The following is a 14,965-nucleotide window of genomic DNA, read 5'->3' on the forward strand; positions in this document are numbered from 1 at the left end:
CGCTGCAGCCTGCACTGCGTCCTGCTGCCCATGGACACACCGCCCTGCTCCACCTGTGGAGCCCGGAGCACAGTGCTGCTCACCTGGTGGGCCCCACACCATTGCAGCCAGGGGGCACCTCCCCCCATCTCCTTCCAAACGGGAGCTCCAGATGCAGCCTTGTGTCTCCACACCCACCCAGGTTACACATCTCCCCCCTCCATGTCCTGCTCCAGCCAGCCATGCCCACCCCAGGGCTGCAGCACAAAAACAAAGACAGTGAGGGAACGAAGCTTTATTCGGGGCCTCAGTTGGCCGCCACCACGGAGTCGATCCATTCTCGGAGCTCAGTGACGCGGGCGTAGACAGCAGGAATGGAGGTGGAGCAGGTGCCGCTGCCCCACGAGACGATGCCCACCAGCGTCCAGGCGCCGTCCTTCTGGCACACCAGCGGGCCCCCGGAGTCACCCTGCGGGCGGCACAGTGGGGATGTGGGCACAAGGTCGGGGGGGCCACGGGCCATGCACCGGGGCTGGGGGCACCCACCATGCAGGAGGAGGCTCCGTCACCCCCGGCGCACACCATCACGTCGTAGATGCGGAAGCCCCAGTACTGCTTGCACTGCGCGTTGGTGAGCAGGGGAAGGGCCACTTGCTGCAGGATGGCCGGCGTGTCCTCATCTGTGAGCGAGCGGGGGGCGCGGGTCAGTGCCGGCTCGGCCCCGGCCCGGGGGGAAGGCCGGGGATGGGGCCGCAGTACCGTTGGCGTTGGTGAGCCCCCATCCCGTGGTGACGCAGGTCATGCCCCCGGGGAAGTCCTCGGTGGCCTGGGGCAGGCAGACGGGCGCCACGCGGGCGTTCAGCTGCGCCGGGGTGTCCAGCTTGATCAGCGTGATGTCGTTGCGGATGGTCAGCGCGCTGTACTTGGGGTTCTTGAACACCTGTGGCACGTGGACGTGTAGGGCAGGCACCGACCGCGGCACCGACGGCGGTCAGAGCCGCCCCAGCAGCGGGGGGGGAGCACAGAGCCGGCGCTGCCGGGGACCCCGCAGAGAAGGCGGGGATCCCATCAGTGCGGGGACTGCTGGGGGCCACCGGGCAACGCTCCGTCCCTGGGACACCGGCACCCGAAGATGAGCGCCGAGGGAGCGGGGGGACCCGGCAGTGCCAAGGAGGACTCTGCGGGGACGCGAGCCCTGACGCTAAGGGGAACGAGGACCACGAGGGGACCCGACCCGGGGATGAGGGGCACCCAGCCCCGCCGCGTTCCCAGTGCTGAGCGCGGCACCCGCAGGCACACGGCCCCGCGCCCGCAGTACCTTGGCGATGCCCAACCTCTGCACGTCACTGGAGGCCGTCTCCTGGTCGTACTCGCCCAGCACCACGGTGTCGGTGGTCCTGGGCAGGGCAGGCACTGAGCCCCGGCCACGGGGACACCCCGGTACCGCCCCCGCCCAGCGGCCGCCCCGCACTTACTTGACCCCGCAGTGCGCAGCGGTGACCACCCATTGCTCGCTGATCAGCGACCCGCCGCAGAAGTGGAAGTTGCCGTAGCGCTGCCGGGAGAGCGGCTGTCAGCCCCACAGCCGCGGGGACCCGGCCCCGGCCCCATCCCCATCCCCACAGCGGGCACTCACCTGCAGGGACACCTGCCAGGGCCAGGACCCGGGCACCGCCGGCTCCCCACCGACGATGCGGTTGTAGCCGCGGATGACGGGCGTGATGGCGGGCACTCCGCAGCCTGCGGGACGGGGACAGTTGTGGCACCTCGGCCGCCTCAGCCCCGCGCCCCAAACCCGGCCCCGTGCCCTCCCGGAACCCCACCCCACGCACTCGGCAAGGAGCGGGTGGCACGGGCAGAGCCCGCCAGCACCAGGCAGCCCAGCAGCCACAGCACAGCCATTGCCACTCGCAGGGGACAGGCCGGGCACGGGGCACCACGCTTCTTATGGCCGCGGCCCCGACCAGACCTTGTGCTGTGACCTCGAGATAGCGCAGCACCGTGCGGGGCCGGCACCTGGCACCACGGCCACCACCTGCCCCTGGGAACTGCCCCAGACCGCCGGGGTGGGCACAGCCACTGCCAGGTGTCCTTCCTGGAAACGTCCCCCGTGGGCACGGTGCTGCTGCACACCAACTGCATGAGAGCTGGCTGCGTCCCCTGGCACCACACTGGGAATGGTGTCCCTGGCGTTGATGGGGAGCGATCCAGGATCTGAGTGTGGTTCTGAGCAACAGGGCCGGGGGTACCGGGCTCCCTCTGCACACTGGGAAGCACTTCTGTGTGGTGTGTGTGCACAGGTACGCGGCACTGTGCTGGGAGCTGGGGCCATGGGGACATCAGGGCATGTCGAATGGCAGCCTGCACCTGGGGATGGGGCTCAGGGCTCTGTGAGACTGCCCTAGAGCTGGTAATGGGACAGCAGTGGTGGGATCAGAGGGGTGGATCCCAGTCTGTGGGGTGCTGGGGACACCACAGAGACCCAAAACCAAGAATGAGGAGGACAATGAACTCCCTAGCAATGTGACCCCATGGCATGAGGGACACCATTGGGCCCTAACTGTGGGGCATAGGCCTCAGGGCAGGGACTCTGGGACGGCCAGAGCACCCTACAGCGACCCTACAACAGTGGCACCCTGGCTGTGACTGCTGCATGGAGGCAGAACCACCTCCAGCGTGGGCAGCACGCTGCCAGGCAAACCCAACACTTGACGGGTGCACGCAGGCACCGTTCCCACGATGGACATTTCCAGGAAGGACACCTGGCAGTGGCTGTGCCCACCCCGGCGGTCTGGGGCAGTTCCCAGGGGCAGGTGGTGGCCGTGGTGCCAGGTGCCGGCCCCGCACGGTGCTGCGCTATCTCGAGGTCACAGCACAAGGTCTGGTCGGGGCCGCGGCCATAAGAAGCGTGGTGCCCCGTGCCCGGCCTGTCCCCTGCGAGTGGCAATGGCTGTGCTGTGGCTGCTGGGCTGCCTGGTGCTGGCGGGCTCTGCCCGTGCCACCCGCTCCTTGCCGAGTGCGTGGGGTGGGGTTCCGGGAGGGCACGGGGCCGGGTTTGGGGCGCGGGGCTGAGGCGGCCGAGGTGCCACAACTGTCCCCGTCCCGCAGGCTGCGGAGTGCCCGCCATCACGCCCGTCATCCGCGGCTACAACCGCATCGTCGGTGGGGAGCCGGCGGTGCCCGGGTCCTGGCCCTGGCAGGTGTCCCTGCAGGTGAGTGCCCGCTGTGGGGATGGGGATGGGGCCGGGGCCGGGTCCCCGCGGCTGTGGGGCTGACAGCCGCTCTCCCGGCAGCGCTACGGCAACTTCCACTTCTGCGGCGGGTCGCTGATCAGCGAGCAATGGGTGGTCACCGCTGCGCACTGCGGGGTCAAGTAAGTGCGGGGCGGCCGCTGGGCGGGGGCGGTACCGGGGTGTCCCCGTGGCCGGGGCTCAGTGCCTGCCCTGCCCAGGACCACCGACACCGTGGTGCTGGGCGAGTACGACCAGGAGACGGCCTCCAGTGACGTGCAGAGGTTGGGCATCGCCAAGGTACTGCGGGCGCGGGGCCGTGTGCCTGCGGGTGCCGCGCTCAGCACTGGGAACGCGGCGGGGCTGGGTGCCCCTCATCCCCGGGTCGGGTCCCCTCGTGGTCCTCGTTCCCCTTAGCGTCAGGGCTCGCGTCCCCGCAGAGTCCTCCTTGGCACTGCCGGGTCCCCCCGCTCCCTCGGCGCTCATCTTCGGGTGCCGGTGTCCCAGGGACGGAGCGTTGCCCGGTGGCCCCCAGCAGTCCCCGCACTGATGGGATCCCCGCCTTCTCTGCGGGGTCCCCGGCAGCGCCGGCTCTGTGCTCCCCCCCCGCTGCTGGGGCGGCTCTGACCGCCGTCGGTGCCGCGGTCGGTGCCTGCCCTACACGTCCACGTGCCACAGGTGTTCAAGAACCCCAAGTACAGCGCGCTGACCATCCGCAACGACATCACGCTGATCAAGCTGGACACCCCGGCGCAGCTGAACGCCCGCGTGGCGCCCGTCTGCCTGCCCCAGGCCACCGAGGACTTCCCCGGGGGCATGACCTGCGTCACCACGGGATGGGGGCTCACCAACGCCAACGGTACTGCGGCCCCATCCCCGGCCTTCCCCCCGGGCCGGGGCCGAGCCGGCACTGACCCGCGCCCCCCGCTCGCTCACAGATGAGGACACGCCGGCCATCCTGCAGCAAGTGGCCCTTCCCCTGCTCACCAACGCGCAGTGCAAGCAGTACTGGGGCTTCCGCATCTACGACGTGATGGTGTGCGCCGGGGGTGACGGAGCCTCCTCCTGCATGGTGGGTGCCCCCAGCCCCGGTGCATGGCCCGTGGCCCCCCCGACCTTGTGCCCACATCCCCACTGTGCCGCCCGCAGGGTGACTCCGGGGGCCCGCTGGTGTGCCAGAAGGACGGCGCCTGGACGCTGGTGGGCATCGTCTCGTGGGGCAGCGGCACCTGCTCCACCTCCATTCCCGGGGTCTACGCCCGCGTCACTGAGCTCCGAGAATGGATCGACTCCGTGGTGGCGGCCAACTGAGGCCCCGAATAAAGCTTCGTTCCCTCACTGTCTTTGTTTTTGTGCTCCAGGCCCCACGCGTGGGGCTGCTGGCACGGGGACGCGCGTGCAGCACAGCGGGGCGGGCACAGGGCAGCACGGGGCTGCGCAGTGCACGGAGCCACCTTAACTCCCAGCGGGAGGGGACTGCGGGGACACGGGGCCCACCCACTGCGCCCGCGCAGCTCCTGGCTCCAGCGCTGCGTGCCATGTCGGGAATGCGGGGCTGCAGGCATGGGGGTGCAACGAAGGGGCTCAGGGGGTCTGTGGGGGGCCCAGAGGGGTCTATCGAGGCTTGGTGCGGGGTCTCAGGGGCTCCCGGCCCCGGGGATGCCATGTGCTGGCGGTACCACTGACCCCAGGGCACACTGGGTCCCCCCTCCCCATTGCAGACCCCGAGCAGACGCCTCGCTCTGCTGCATGGCAGCCACGCAGGGCTGCGTGGGATGCACGGAGTGGGAATCAGACGGGAGTGGGCATAGTTGCACGGACAGGGCTTGAGGGGAGATGGGACGGGGGTGGGAGGGCCGGTGCCACGGTCTGGGTAAAGGGATGGGCATGGACTGGGAGGGGTCAGGGGTGGGACACAGATGGAAGAGAAAGGTAAGAGACTGGATGAATGTGAGGACAGGAGGTGCGACAGGGACACGGACAGGACAGCCCTGCAGATCTCCCCATCGCCTCTTTCCTGCCAGCAGAGCTCCTGGATGAGGACAATGCAGCTGGCTGGAGCTGCCATGCTCCTCCTGGAGCTGCACGGCTCCTGGCATAGCCTGGTGGGTAGGGACAGGGATGGGTTGGACGTGGGGCAGGGCTGGAGCCTCACGGGTGCTGTGGTCCCCATGATGTGGGATGCGTTAGGGTCCCGGGTGAGGATGGTGAGCAGCACTTGGGTACGCAGGAACAGGGCCAGGGGTCACAGTGGGAGCAGAGGCAGGGAACGCAGGAATAGGGCTGGGGCTGTCCCCTGTGCCAGGTACACACTAGGGCACGGCAGCAAGCCTGGGGAGCCCACACCTGGGCTCTGGGTGCCCGTGGCCCGGGGCTGCCATGGCCCCACTGCCCTGGCACTGCCTCCCACTGCATTGCAGCTGAGTGCAGGTGGCAGAGAAGCACAGCAGAGGAGCATGTGTGGCTCTGGGTTGTGCAGCACTATGCCTTCACTGCTGCTCGTGCTCATGGCCAGCGCCACGTCCTGCTCCACGACAAGATGCTGTGAGCAACCTGACGCTGCAGCTCTGCCAGAAACCGTGCGGCACCTCAGCCATGCCCCAGCACAGCGGCTTTATGGGGACAGGGCACCCCAGTTCCCACGAGGTGCCCACTCCCAGCACTGCACACACACAGTCAGGCGCCAGGGGGATTTGTAGGCAAATCTTTATGCTGCTGTGGGACCAGGGGGGCTGAGTTTTTGGGGTGGCTGCAACTCCACGGCTCCGGGAACCAGAGGAAGCTTCCCCAGTGTTCAGAAGGCACCAATGTCGGTTTGCATTTCAGTTACAGCCGGCACAGCAAAACCAAGCCCTGAAATGCGAAGGTTCAAGCCCCTCCTGCCCCCTGGCTGCCCCTCACCCCTTCCCCCATCGCTCAGGGACCCTATGTACATCCCTGGCCAGGTGTTGGTGTGTACAGGACAGCACTCTTCATCTCCCTGCCGCTGCTCCTTGGCTTTGTCTGTCTGTGCCACACCACTACAACAGCCAGCCGACGTGCCCATGGAGCCCGCAGCCAGCCCCGCCTCAACTGGAGCAGAGGGACAGCAGGGAGACCCTGCCCCCCTGGCACTGCGGGCACGGCTCTGAAACCAATGTCAAGAGGAAGAGGAGGGAGGGGGCCCTCACCCCTGCGTGAGTCTCTATGTACAGGTCTGTGGTGCCGGGCACAGGGCTGCGGGAGGGGGCAGCAGCACGAGGCCATCACATGGCGGCCAGCTGGCCCAGCACCATCCTGAACTGCTGCGTGCTGTTGGCGAGGTCCTTGACGCGCTCCACCATGTCCTTGGAGGCAGCGGGCGACGGGTAGTGCAGCGCGGCCGCCTTGGTGCTCACCACGATCTCCTTGAGCATCTCGCACAGGAGGTTGCTGTAGTGCGTCACCTTGTGCCGCACGTCCTGCGCCTTGGCCTGGCGGGACAGCGTGTCGCCGATGAAGACGAGCTTGTGGGCGCTGAGGATGATGAACTTGCTGTGGGCCACGAAGATTTTCGGGGGCTGGTTGGTGCTGACGGCCGTGAAGAAGGCATCGATGGCGTTGGTGAGCGTGGTGAGGTTGGCCTCGCACTGCTCCAGGTAGAAGAGGAGCAGCTGGTGGTCGGCGGCACACAGGGCCCCTCCGCCCCGCGCGGGGCCGTAGTGCTGGGGGGGGCTCCAGTTGGACAGGTCGTTGTCGATGGGGCGCGTCACCTCCTGCTCCAGCCGCTCAAACTGCTTCAGCTGCGGGGAGAGACGGCTGTGAGGACGGGCAGGGCGGCCGCCCAGCCTCAGGGGATGCCACACAGGACAGTGCCCTGATCCTCTCTGGCATCGGAGAAGAGCCATGGGGGGCTCACAGTTGTGGGCACACAGAGAGCAGGAGCCCAACCCCACTGCCCTCCCCACCCTGGGGTCCCCACCGGGCCGTGCCCCATTACCTGCTGGTGCTCCAGCTGGTCCTTGCTCTGCCGGATAATGTTGCCTTTCTCCAGCAGCTCCTTCTGCGTCTTCTCGAACTCCTCCTTACCCTGAAGGGAAGGAAGGGCTGTGAGAAGTGGGGCAAACCACAACCCCTGCCAGGATCGAGACCCCCAGCCCCGCACCAGGACACCCTCAGCTCCCACAGCCGCAGCAGAAGGCGGAAAACAAGAGTCGGGCGAGGAGACACGAAGCCCACCCGTGGCACCCAGCGCTGCAGGACACCCACCTGGAGGTGCACGTAGTCATAGTCCTCCATCCAGCCGCTCTCGTGGTTCTCGTAGGGGCCCTCGGGTGACTCCTGCGCCAGCAGCTTGGGCGGGGAGGGCAGGGGCCGCGACTGGATGCTGCTGGCCTTGTCAGAGGGGTGCGTGGGCCCGTGGCCGTTGCCCTCAGGCACCGGCTTTGTCCGTTTGAAGAGCAGAGAAGCGTTGCCGTGCAGGAAGGAGGCCAGCTGCTTGGTGTCGTCGGGCACGCCGCGTGAATACATGACAAAGAGCTCCAAGTCGTCCGTGCCCGGCTTGCCGGCCACCAAGGCGCTAGGGGCCCAGTGGCACGCGTCCAGCGCCTGGCCGTGCCGCCCCAGGGCCTGGTACACCTCCTCCATCTTCTGCAGCTGCTTGCTGAGCTTGGCGTAGAGCGAGCGGTCCGAGGCCTGGGCAGCATTGCCCACCGCTCCCCGGGCGAACTCCAGCAGCTCCCGGAGCGCCGTCTGCACGCCCTCGGCCGCCCCACGGATGCCAGCGGCGTTGGCCTCCATGTGCTCGGGGCTGCGCCAGTTGGTGCTGATGAAGGACATGAGGCAGGAGACGGCGCCACCGACGCCAAGCTGGAGCTTGGCCAGCGTCTCCATGGCAGTGTCCAAGTCCAGGGAGAACTCCCTGCCGGCCACTCTGGCTGGCTCCTTCACGGGCACCGTGTCCAGCGAGGAGGTGGAGATGTTGCTGCGGGTGCTGCCCGTGCTGGAGGCCGAGAGACGCTTGGTGTCAGCCGCCTTGGCCTCGCGGTCCACCTGCGGCGGGACATCGTAGATGTACTCACCCTCCGTGTCCACCGAGCCCTTGCCGGGGCCGTGCAGGTCCCGCGGCACGTCGTACACCTCCTGCGAGGGGAAGGCAGACCCCCCCAGCTTCTTGAGGCTGGGGGGCACGTCATAGATCTCGTGGGACAGCGAGGGCTCGGGGGCGGCTTTCCCGGCCGCCGGCGGCACGTCGTAGACATCCTCTGGCAGGTAGGGCTCCTGCTGCGCCAGGGCTGGGGGGTGGCGGGGGGGCTCGAAGGCTTTCTGCTTGGCGAAGGCAGGGGGCACGTCGTACGTCTCCTCCCGCACGGGGCCGTCCGGCACGTCCTTGCTGACAGAGGGCGGCACGTCGTACACCTGCAAGGGCACCAGCAAGCAGCGTCAGTGCAGCTGGAGGTGCACGTGCACCACGAGGAAGGGAGGCAGAGCCCGAGGCTCTGGCTGCAGCCCGGTGCATGTAAGCACTGGCTCTGGGCATGCCGCGGGCACATGGAAGAAGACGTGCAATGCCACAGCCCGGCAGCACCCCACCCTTCACCCTTTGGTGCAGTTTTCCCCACAGCACTTACGGTTTGGTGCAGGTTCTTCTCCACGCTGGGGGGCACGTCATAGATCTCCTGCCCTGGGTCCTGCCCATTGGGACCCTTGACTGCCATGGGGGGCGTGTCATAGACCTGCTGGAGGGGACGGGACAGCACGTCAGGGGACAGGAGAGCAGCCCCAGTGCCTGCGCAGCGGGGACCCTGGCTCAGCCCAGCGCTGGGCGCCATGGCCCCGCAGCCCACCACCCCGCTGCCACCCCACAAGCTGCCCCACCTCCCGCTGACCTGGCTGGGTAGCGCGCCGCGCGCTGGCGGCACATCATAGATCTCCTGGGAGCCCGAGGAGAGGAGGTGGCGGGGAAAATCGTATTCATCCTGCTCGCCCTTGGGGGAGTCGTAGACGTACACCTGCCCCACGCGGGTGGGCAGCAAGACCTAGGAGAGAGGGGAAGGGCTGAGCTCCGAGCATCCCCTCGCTGCCGCCCGCTCCGAGCCTGCCCTGGTGCCAGACCTGGAGCGGAGCGGTGACAGCGGGCCGTGGGTGCCCACGCGAGGGCGCTCCCCGGCCAGCCGTGCTGCTGTCACCGCTCCGTGACGCCGGAGGGACGGAGATGAGATCACCGGTTATTTATAGCAGCGAGCCTCGGCTACAGACAAAGCCCAGCCGGCACGGCCGCCCCGTGCGAAGGGGAACGGTGTTCTGGAGGTTAATTTGGGCACCGAGAGACCTGACAATGCCTGCAGATCCCTGCCCGCAGCTCGGTGCCACGCGGCAGCCGCAGGAGGTTGTGGGCTGCTCCCAAGCAACGGGGTGCCCTGGCCACGAGGCACGGCGCTTGGTGGCCCCTTCTGCCCTCTAGATCAGGGCCGTCTTCTGGGAGAACGCAGCACCTCACTCCTCTCCCCTCCTCCGTAAGCCCACGCCACAGACCGGAGCCGGAGGGACTCCCAGCCCCACAGCACCAACCCACCCCACACCCACAGCCCCGTCCTACCTTTCCCGAGGGCTTGTGCCCTTCCCAGCTCCTCGTGTCCAAAGACGGGGGCACCTGGTAGATGTCCTGAGCCTGAGCCACCGAGGGAGGAACCTGGTATATGTCCTGGGGGGGGCTGGCAGAGCCCACGGGATATGCGTCCGCCGCTTGGCTCAGGGACGGGGGCACCTGGTAGATCTCCTGCCCGGCGCTGGGGAAGGCGTGGGGCGGCGTCTGCTTCGGGTACACGGGAGACTGCTTGGTCGGAGCCAGGGGGAACTGTCCGGCGGGCGCTGAGCCCGAGTAGAGGCCCTGCTGCCCCTTGCTGGGGACCGGCATCAAGTAGACGTTGTCCCCTTGGGGCGCGTAGGAAGGGTGCATGGGGGTGTACTGCGAGGCGGGCGACAGCGGGGTGAACCCCCCTTGGTGGTGGTACGGCAAGGTGGGCTGCGGCACTGGCGGTGCCTGGCCCTGCCCCGGCCCGGCCGCTTGCTGCTGCTGCTGCTGCTGCTGCTTCTTGTCGTACATGCCCACCAGGATCTTGAGGCGGTTCCCCGGCACGATGCCCTGGCGGCCGTGCAGCGAGCAGAGCCACCAGCCGTCCAGGCCCTGCGTGTTGCGCTCCAGCACCGTCATGATGTCGCCTTTGCGGAAGGAGAGCTCGTCCGGAGACTCGGCCACATTGTCGTACAGCGCCTTGGCCAGCACGTTCTGCAAGACAGCCCCGAGCCGGGGCAGGTCGGGAGTCATCCCGGACCGCCACCGAGGACTGCCCGGCACCCAACGCTCATCCACGGCTCAACCCATCCTTCCCGGAGGTGGCGCCGGGAAGGGGCCGGACCCCCCCGGACCCCCCCCCCCCCGCCCCGCCACCGCTCCTCCCGGTTTCGGGGACCTCCTCTGCCTTTCCCTCCCCTTCCCGTCGGGAAGGAAGTGCCATGGAGGTGACTCAGCCTGCACCGAGAATTCCCCCCCGGCCGCCGGGCGGGCAGAGGGCACGCAGCAGGCGGAGTGCTGCCGGCCGCGGCCGTGCGTGCGTGTATATGCGTGTGCCCGCGTGTGCCCCGCTGCCGGTCCCCTCCCGCGGGGATGGGATGCCGCGGTGCCGCCGCGCGGCGGTGCTCCGTTCCCCGGCGCTCTCCCGCCGCGGCGCTCCGGGCGGGCCGGGGGAGGAGGGCACGGCCGCGGTGCGGGCAGCACGCCGCAACCCCGCCATGCAAGCGGCCCCGCTGCAGCCCCGAGCCCGCTCTCCTCCCGGGGCCGCGGGCCGAGCCGTGCCCGGCGCGGAGGGGCAGCAGCGACCGCCATCAGCGGTCCCCCTTCCCTCCTCCCCCCCCCAACGCAGCCCCGCGGCGCTCCGTCCCCGCGGTTAATGAGGGGTTGGGGGTGGTGGGACCGCCATCCGCTCCCGGGGGGGGCCCCGTCCGGCCCTTCCCCGCCCGCGGCCCTCGGGCTCCGACCCCCCCCCCCCCCGTCCCTCCCGGCCCCGCAAGGTGACCCCACTCACCAGGTAGTTCATCTTCGCCCTGCGGGCGCGGCCCCGCGGCGCGCAGCGAGCGCGGCCCTACAGCGGAGCGGAGAGCCGGGCCCTGCGGCGGGCGGCCGGCCGGGATGGCGGTGGCGGCGGCCGCGCCGGAGGGATCATTCCAGCGCCGTGCCAGCCCGGGCCCGACGGCCCCGCCCCGCCCATGGGCCGCGCCGCACCGACGGGAGGCGGCGCTGCGGCGGGAGGGAGCGGGGCCGCAATGGGGGCCGGGGGGGGGGGGGGGAAGGGGGAGGGAGCGGGGCCGTGGCCGGCGGTCCTATCGCCGTCCGTCGGGGCTTCCCTGCCCTTTTTGGGCTTTTCCTGCCCGTGGGAGGCACGAGGCCGCCCCGGGCGCTGCCCGTCGAGGCCGCGATGCCGCGTCGCAGCCGTCCGTCCCCGCGGCCGCGGTTCGGGGGCGGCGGGGCTGCGGTCGCGTCCGCAGACCGCAGGCGGAACTCGGTGGCTTCCGCTCGGCGGTGACGGTGTGGGGCCACCCCCGGCCAGCAGCCATCTCACCCGGGCACCGCCGTGTCCCGTCCCCGCGGGGATCGTCCATCGCAGCTCCAGGAGAATTCGGTGCCGAAAGGGAAACTAAAGGGGAATTCCGCGTGGACTGGGCTTGGGGAGGTGCTGAGGGATCCCACCCTTGTGTGCCGTGTGCGTGCGGTGATTCAAACTAAAAGAGGGCAGATTTGGATTGGAGATAAGAAAACATCTTTAAACTAAGGTTGGTGAGGCACGGGCTGCCCAGAGAGGTGATGCTGCCCCATCCCTGCAGACAGCCGAGGTCAGGGAACGGGGCTGTGAGCACTGGTGGAGCTGTGGGTGTCCGTGCTCACTGCAGGGACTGGGAGCAGATGGACCTTAAAGTCCCTTCCGACTCAAAGCACTCAATGATGCCATGACACGCCAGTGAGCCCTGCCCAGGACCGAGCTGGGGCACAGCTCTGTGGGACTGGGGTGTGGGGAAGGGGTGGCACTGGGACCCACACGGGGCTGGAGCCGCCCTAGTGGGAGCGGTGGCCCCGCACGGAGCTGCCCGGCTCTGGCTTCTGGCCGCTTCCTCGCGGCTCCGTGCTTCGGAAAGCCGCCTCCCGCCTCCTGGAGCAGCAATAGGATTACACGGGACTGAGTCTCCTAGCAATGAACGGATAAATAAATCCTGTAAGGCAGCCGGGGATTTATTAGACTTCAATATTGGGGAAATAATGAGGACATTCCTCTTGGCTTGTAATATCACGGGACCCAACAGGATCACAGCGGGGCTTTATCGCTGCGCCTTTCCAGGGGCAGACTGCTCCCTCCCTAAGGGCTGCCCATGGCACGGCCCGGGAGAAAACGGCCCCATTCCCGTTCCCCGCAGCCCACACCACCATGGGGAGCTGGGACTGTCCTACACGGGAGCACACATGGAGCTGTAGGGCGGGTGCACAATAGCAGCGTTGTTCGGGGCCAAGCACGAGCGCAGCCCGCGGCCTTGCCCAGGCACAGCTCCCAGCCCACGGGGCACAGCGAGGCTCGGGGCCTCCACGGGAAGGCAGGTGGTGCAAACAGCAAGCAGAGCGCTTTTCTGTTGCGTTTTATCCCTGTTTTATTTTTATTTTTCCCCCAATCCCTAAGCAGCCGAGCCGTGTTTTCTGGAGCCCTGTAAATCACTCCTCGTCTTCAGGAAAGGGAGGCGAGAAACGCATGATCCAAGCGAGGAAACATGCAGGACGCCGGGGAGCGCTGGCAGAGGACGCCGTGCTGGAACTGGAGCTGCCACCCCCCCCGGCCCCCACCCTGCCCGGGAGCAGCGGGGCTGGGACAGCACAGGGACAGCCTGGCTGCCGTGGAGTGATGGGCTTGGAAGCGTTGGGAGGTGAAGTCGTCCGCCCCAGCTGGGGCTCGCTGTGGCAGGTTGCTAAGAGCTTACCCCGCACATACCCGAGCACGTGGTGTTTTGCTCTGTCCATCCCCGGCGCATCCCCAGCACAAGGGCTGACTCAGCAGCCCACACGTGAGCTCAGCCCGGGCTCGGGGCCGAGGCACAGGGCCAGCGCCGGCAGCGAGGACGGGCCCGGAGCTGCTGCCGGGGCTGCTGGTGGTGCAGCAGTGCAGGAGATGGCCGAGGCTGCCCCTGCCCTGCAGCATCCCACGGGGACAGCACAGCGACCGCTGGACCGCGGGCAGGCAGTGCCACGCGGGCATTTCCACCACCCCCTCATAACAGTGACACTCAGTTTCTCTGCCCTCTGCTCCCCAAGGCGCCCATGCTGTGAGCACACGGGGCACCGCGGTGGAGTACTTTATTCACACGAACAGACCCTGGCCCGGCCCACCTGCTGCAGCTGCTCTCAGCTCCATGACAGAGCGAACAAGGGAGGATTTCTTCGTCGGCTTGCTTCAAAACCCCCAGCACCGTCAGACCCCACAGACAAGTGCAGACAGTTCGGCTTTGTCTGGGCAAGAGTGAGGAGGGGCAGGGGAGGCTGTGGGGCTGGCAGAGCGGGGAGCAGAGCCGCAGCCCCACAAAGCCTTCCTGCAGCCCCTCTCACTGCGTTCTGCTTTGTGGGCAAGCGTGGCAGCACCCAGAGGTGGTGAAGGATCGGTGCCATGGGGTCGCTTCTGTCACCAGCATGCCCTGCCCACTGGCAAGCACCCTCCCCAAACATTACAGTAAAAGGAAAAAGCCTGCCGAGGCGTACAGGCTTGGGTAGAGAACAGTTGCTGTGCCCTGTGGCCAGGCGTCCCCCAGCTGGGGCACAGAGCCAGAGGGATCCCATGGCCATCCCCAGCCCTCACGGCTTCATCCTGCTCAGTCTGATGTCACGCTCAATCTCAAACTGCCTGTGGTCCACACGCTCCAGGAACGCCTTCCTCTCGATGTACCTGCGGGGAGCAGAGGCAGAGGTGGTGTTAGCAGCACCCACGCTGGGACAAGGGGACCTGCAGGGATGGGCAGGACAGGGTGGCTGCCTCCTCCCTCCCTCTCCGTGTGCTGGGCATCTGCAGCTGCTGAGCACTGCAGGGAAGGAAGCGAGCACAGAAAGCACCTTGCTCCTCATTTATGCCACGCCGCTGAATCTTAATGCACTTTGCTGCAAACCCTTGCCACAGGCAGCCCGAGGCTGTGCTGCTAATTAACCTACAGAGGGAGCGAAATTGCAATTCAAAATGGGAGCTGTAATTGAATCATCACAATTGTTTTGCATTCGTTCTGCAGTGGCAAACACTTGGACCACAAGGTCACTGTGTCATTGGATGTCGGCACAAGGCACAGCTCACCCTGCCTGCCAGCAAGACCCAGAGGAAGATCAGCACTGCCGTGCCCCGCTGTCCCTTTCACCTCCTGTTCACATCTCAGCCCGCCCCGTGCTGACAGAAGTGGGTCAGCTCCTTGCTGCCGTGCCCAGCTCGGTGTCGCTGCTCGGTGCCATGGGGACGATGTGCTGTCCTCAGAGGAGGCTCCACGTGGCCACCTGGCCCAGGCAGCGGGAGCAGAACGTGCGCTGAGACCTCTGCCCCACAGCGGCTCAGGAAAGGCGGTGTCCCCACGAGTGACCCGTGCCTGGGGGCAGGCCAGGAGAGGCCAGGGGAAGGAAGCCAGGGGGGTCCCGTTGTGCATCACAATGTCACGGTGCCGGGGCGTGCGGTTTTCCTCCACCTCCATGGCTCAGCACAGACTGCAGGCACAGTCCATGGGGCAGCTGAGAG

General features: G+C 67.8%; 4 protein-coding genes across 6 annotated transcripts in view; 1 reads left to right on the plus strand and 3 right to left on the minus strand.

Annotated features, from left to right (window-relative positions):
• Positions 1-268: 268 nt before the first annotated feature.
• Positions 269-1,892, minus strand: LOC136046748 (chymotrypsinogen B-like). The gene is made up of 7 exons (XM_065733478.1): positions 1,812-1,892; positions 1,616-1,719; positions 1,455-1,534; positions 1,298-1,376; positions 739-919; positions 526-659; positions 269-448 (listed from the first exon to the last, which is right to left on the minus strand). Exons 1-7 carry the CDS (start codon positions 1,879-1,881, stop codon positions 287-289), a joined length of 810 nt encoding a protein of 269 aa, XP_065589550.1. The 5' UTR covers positions 1,882-1,892; the 3' UTR covers positions 269-286.
• A 1,022-nt stretch (positions 1,893-2,914) lies between these two features.
• LOC136047218 (chymotrypsinogen A-like) lies at positions 2,915-4,520 on the plus strand. Its single transcript, XM_065734275.1, has 7 exons — positions 2,915-2,995; positions 3,088-3,191; positions 3,273-3,352; positions 3,431-3,509; positions 3,888-4,068; positions 4,148-4,281; positions 4,359-4,520. Exons 1-7 carry the CDS (start codon positions 2,926-2,928, stop codon positions 4,518-4,520), a joined length of 810 nt encoding a protein of 269 aa, XP_065590347.1. The 5' UTR covers positions 2,915-2,925.
• A 1,855-nt stretch (positions 4,521-6,375) lies between these two features.
• On the minus strand, positions 6,376-11,440 carry BCAR1 (BCAR1 scaffold protein, Cas family member). Of its 3 annotated transcripts, XM_065733440.1 has the most exons (7): positions 11,252-11,440; positions 9,766-10,455; positions 9,056-9,205; positions 8,798-8,905; positions 7,437-8,585; positions 7,168-7,257; positions 6,376-6,970 (listed from the first exon to the last, which is right to left on the minus strand). In XM_065733440.1, exons 1-7 carry the CDS (start codon positions 11,261-11,263, stop codon positions 6,455-6,457), a joined length of 2,715 nt encoding a protein of 904 aa, XP_065589512.1. In that variant the 5' UTR covers positions 11,264-11,440; the 3' UTR covers positions 6,376-6,454. The 3 variants fall into 3 exon arrangements, with proteins under 3 accessions (XP_065589512.1, XP_065589511.1, XP_065589510.1); XM_065733439.1 differs by lacking the exon at positions 11,252-11,440 and having other exon boundaries at positions 8,798-8,902; positions 9,766-10,522; XM_065733438.1 differs by lacking the exon at positions 11,252-11,440 and having other exon boundaries at positions 9,766-10,522.
• Positions 11,441-13,783: 2,343 nt separating this feature from the next.
• Positions 13,784-14,965, minus strand: part of CFDP1 (craniofacial development protein 1) — a 47,300-nt gene continuing 46,118 nt past the window's right edge. Inside the window, exon 7 of the mRNA XM_065733441.1 lies at positions 13,784-14,140. Coding sequence (XP_065589513.1) covers positions 14,050-14,140 — 91 coding nt within the window. The 3' untranslated portion in view covers positions 13,784-14,049. The remainder of the gene's footprint in view (positions 14,141-14,965) is intronic.

Source organism: Cyrtonyx montezumae, unplaced genomic scaffold, assembly GCF_038088225.1.
Source record: "Cyrtonyx montezumae isolate F1298 unplaced genomic scaffold, pur_monq_1.0 scaffold_17, whole genome shotgun sequence".
In the NCBI taxonomy this organism is placed as follows: domain Eukaryota; kingdom Metazoa; phylum Chordata; class Aves; order Galliformes; family Odontophoridae; genus Cyrtonyx; species Cyrtonyx montezumae.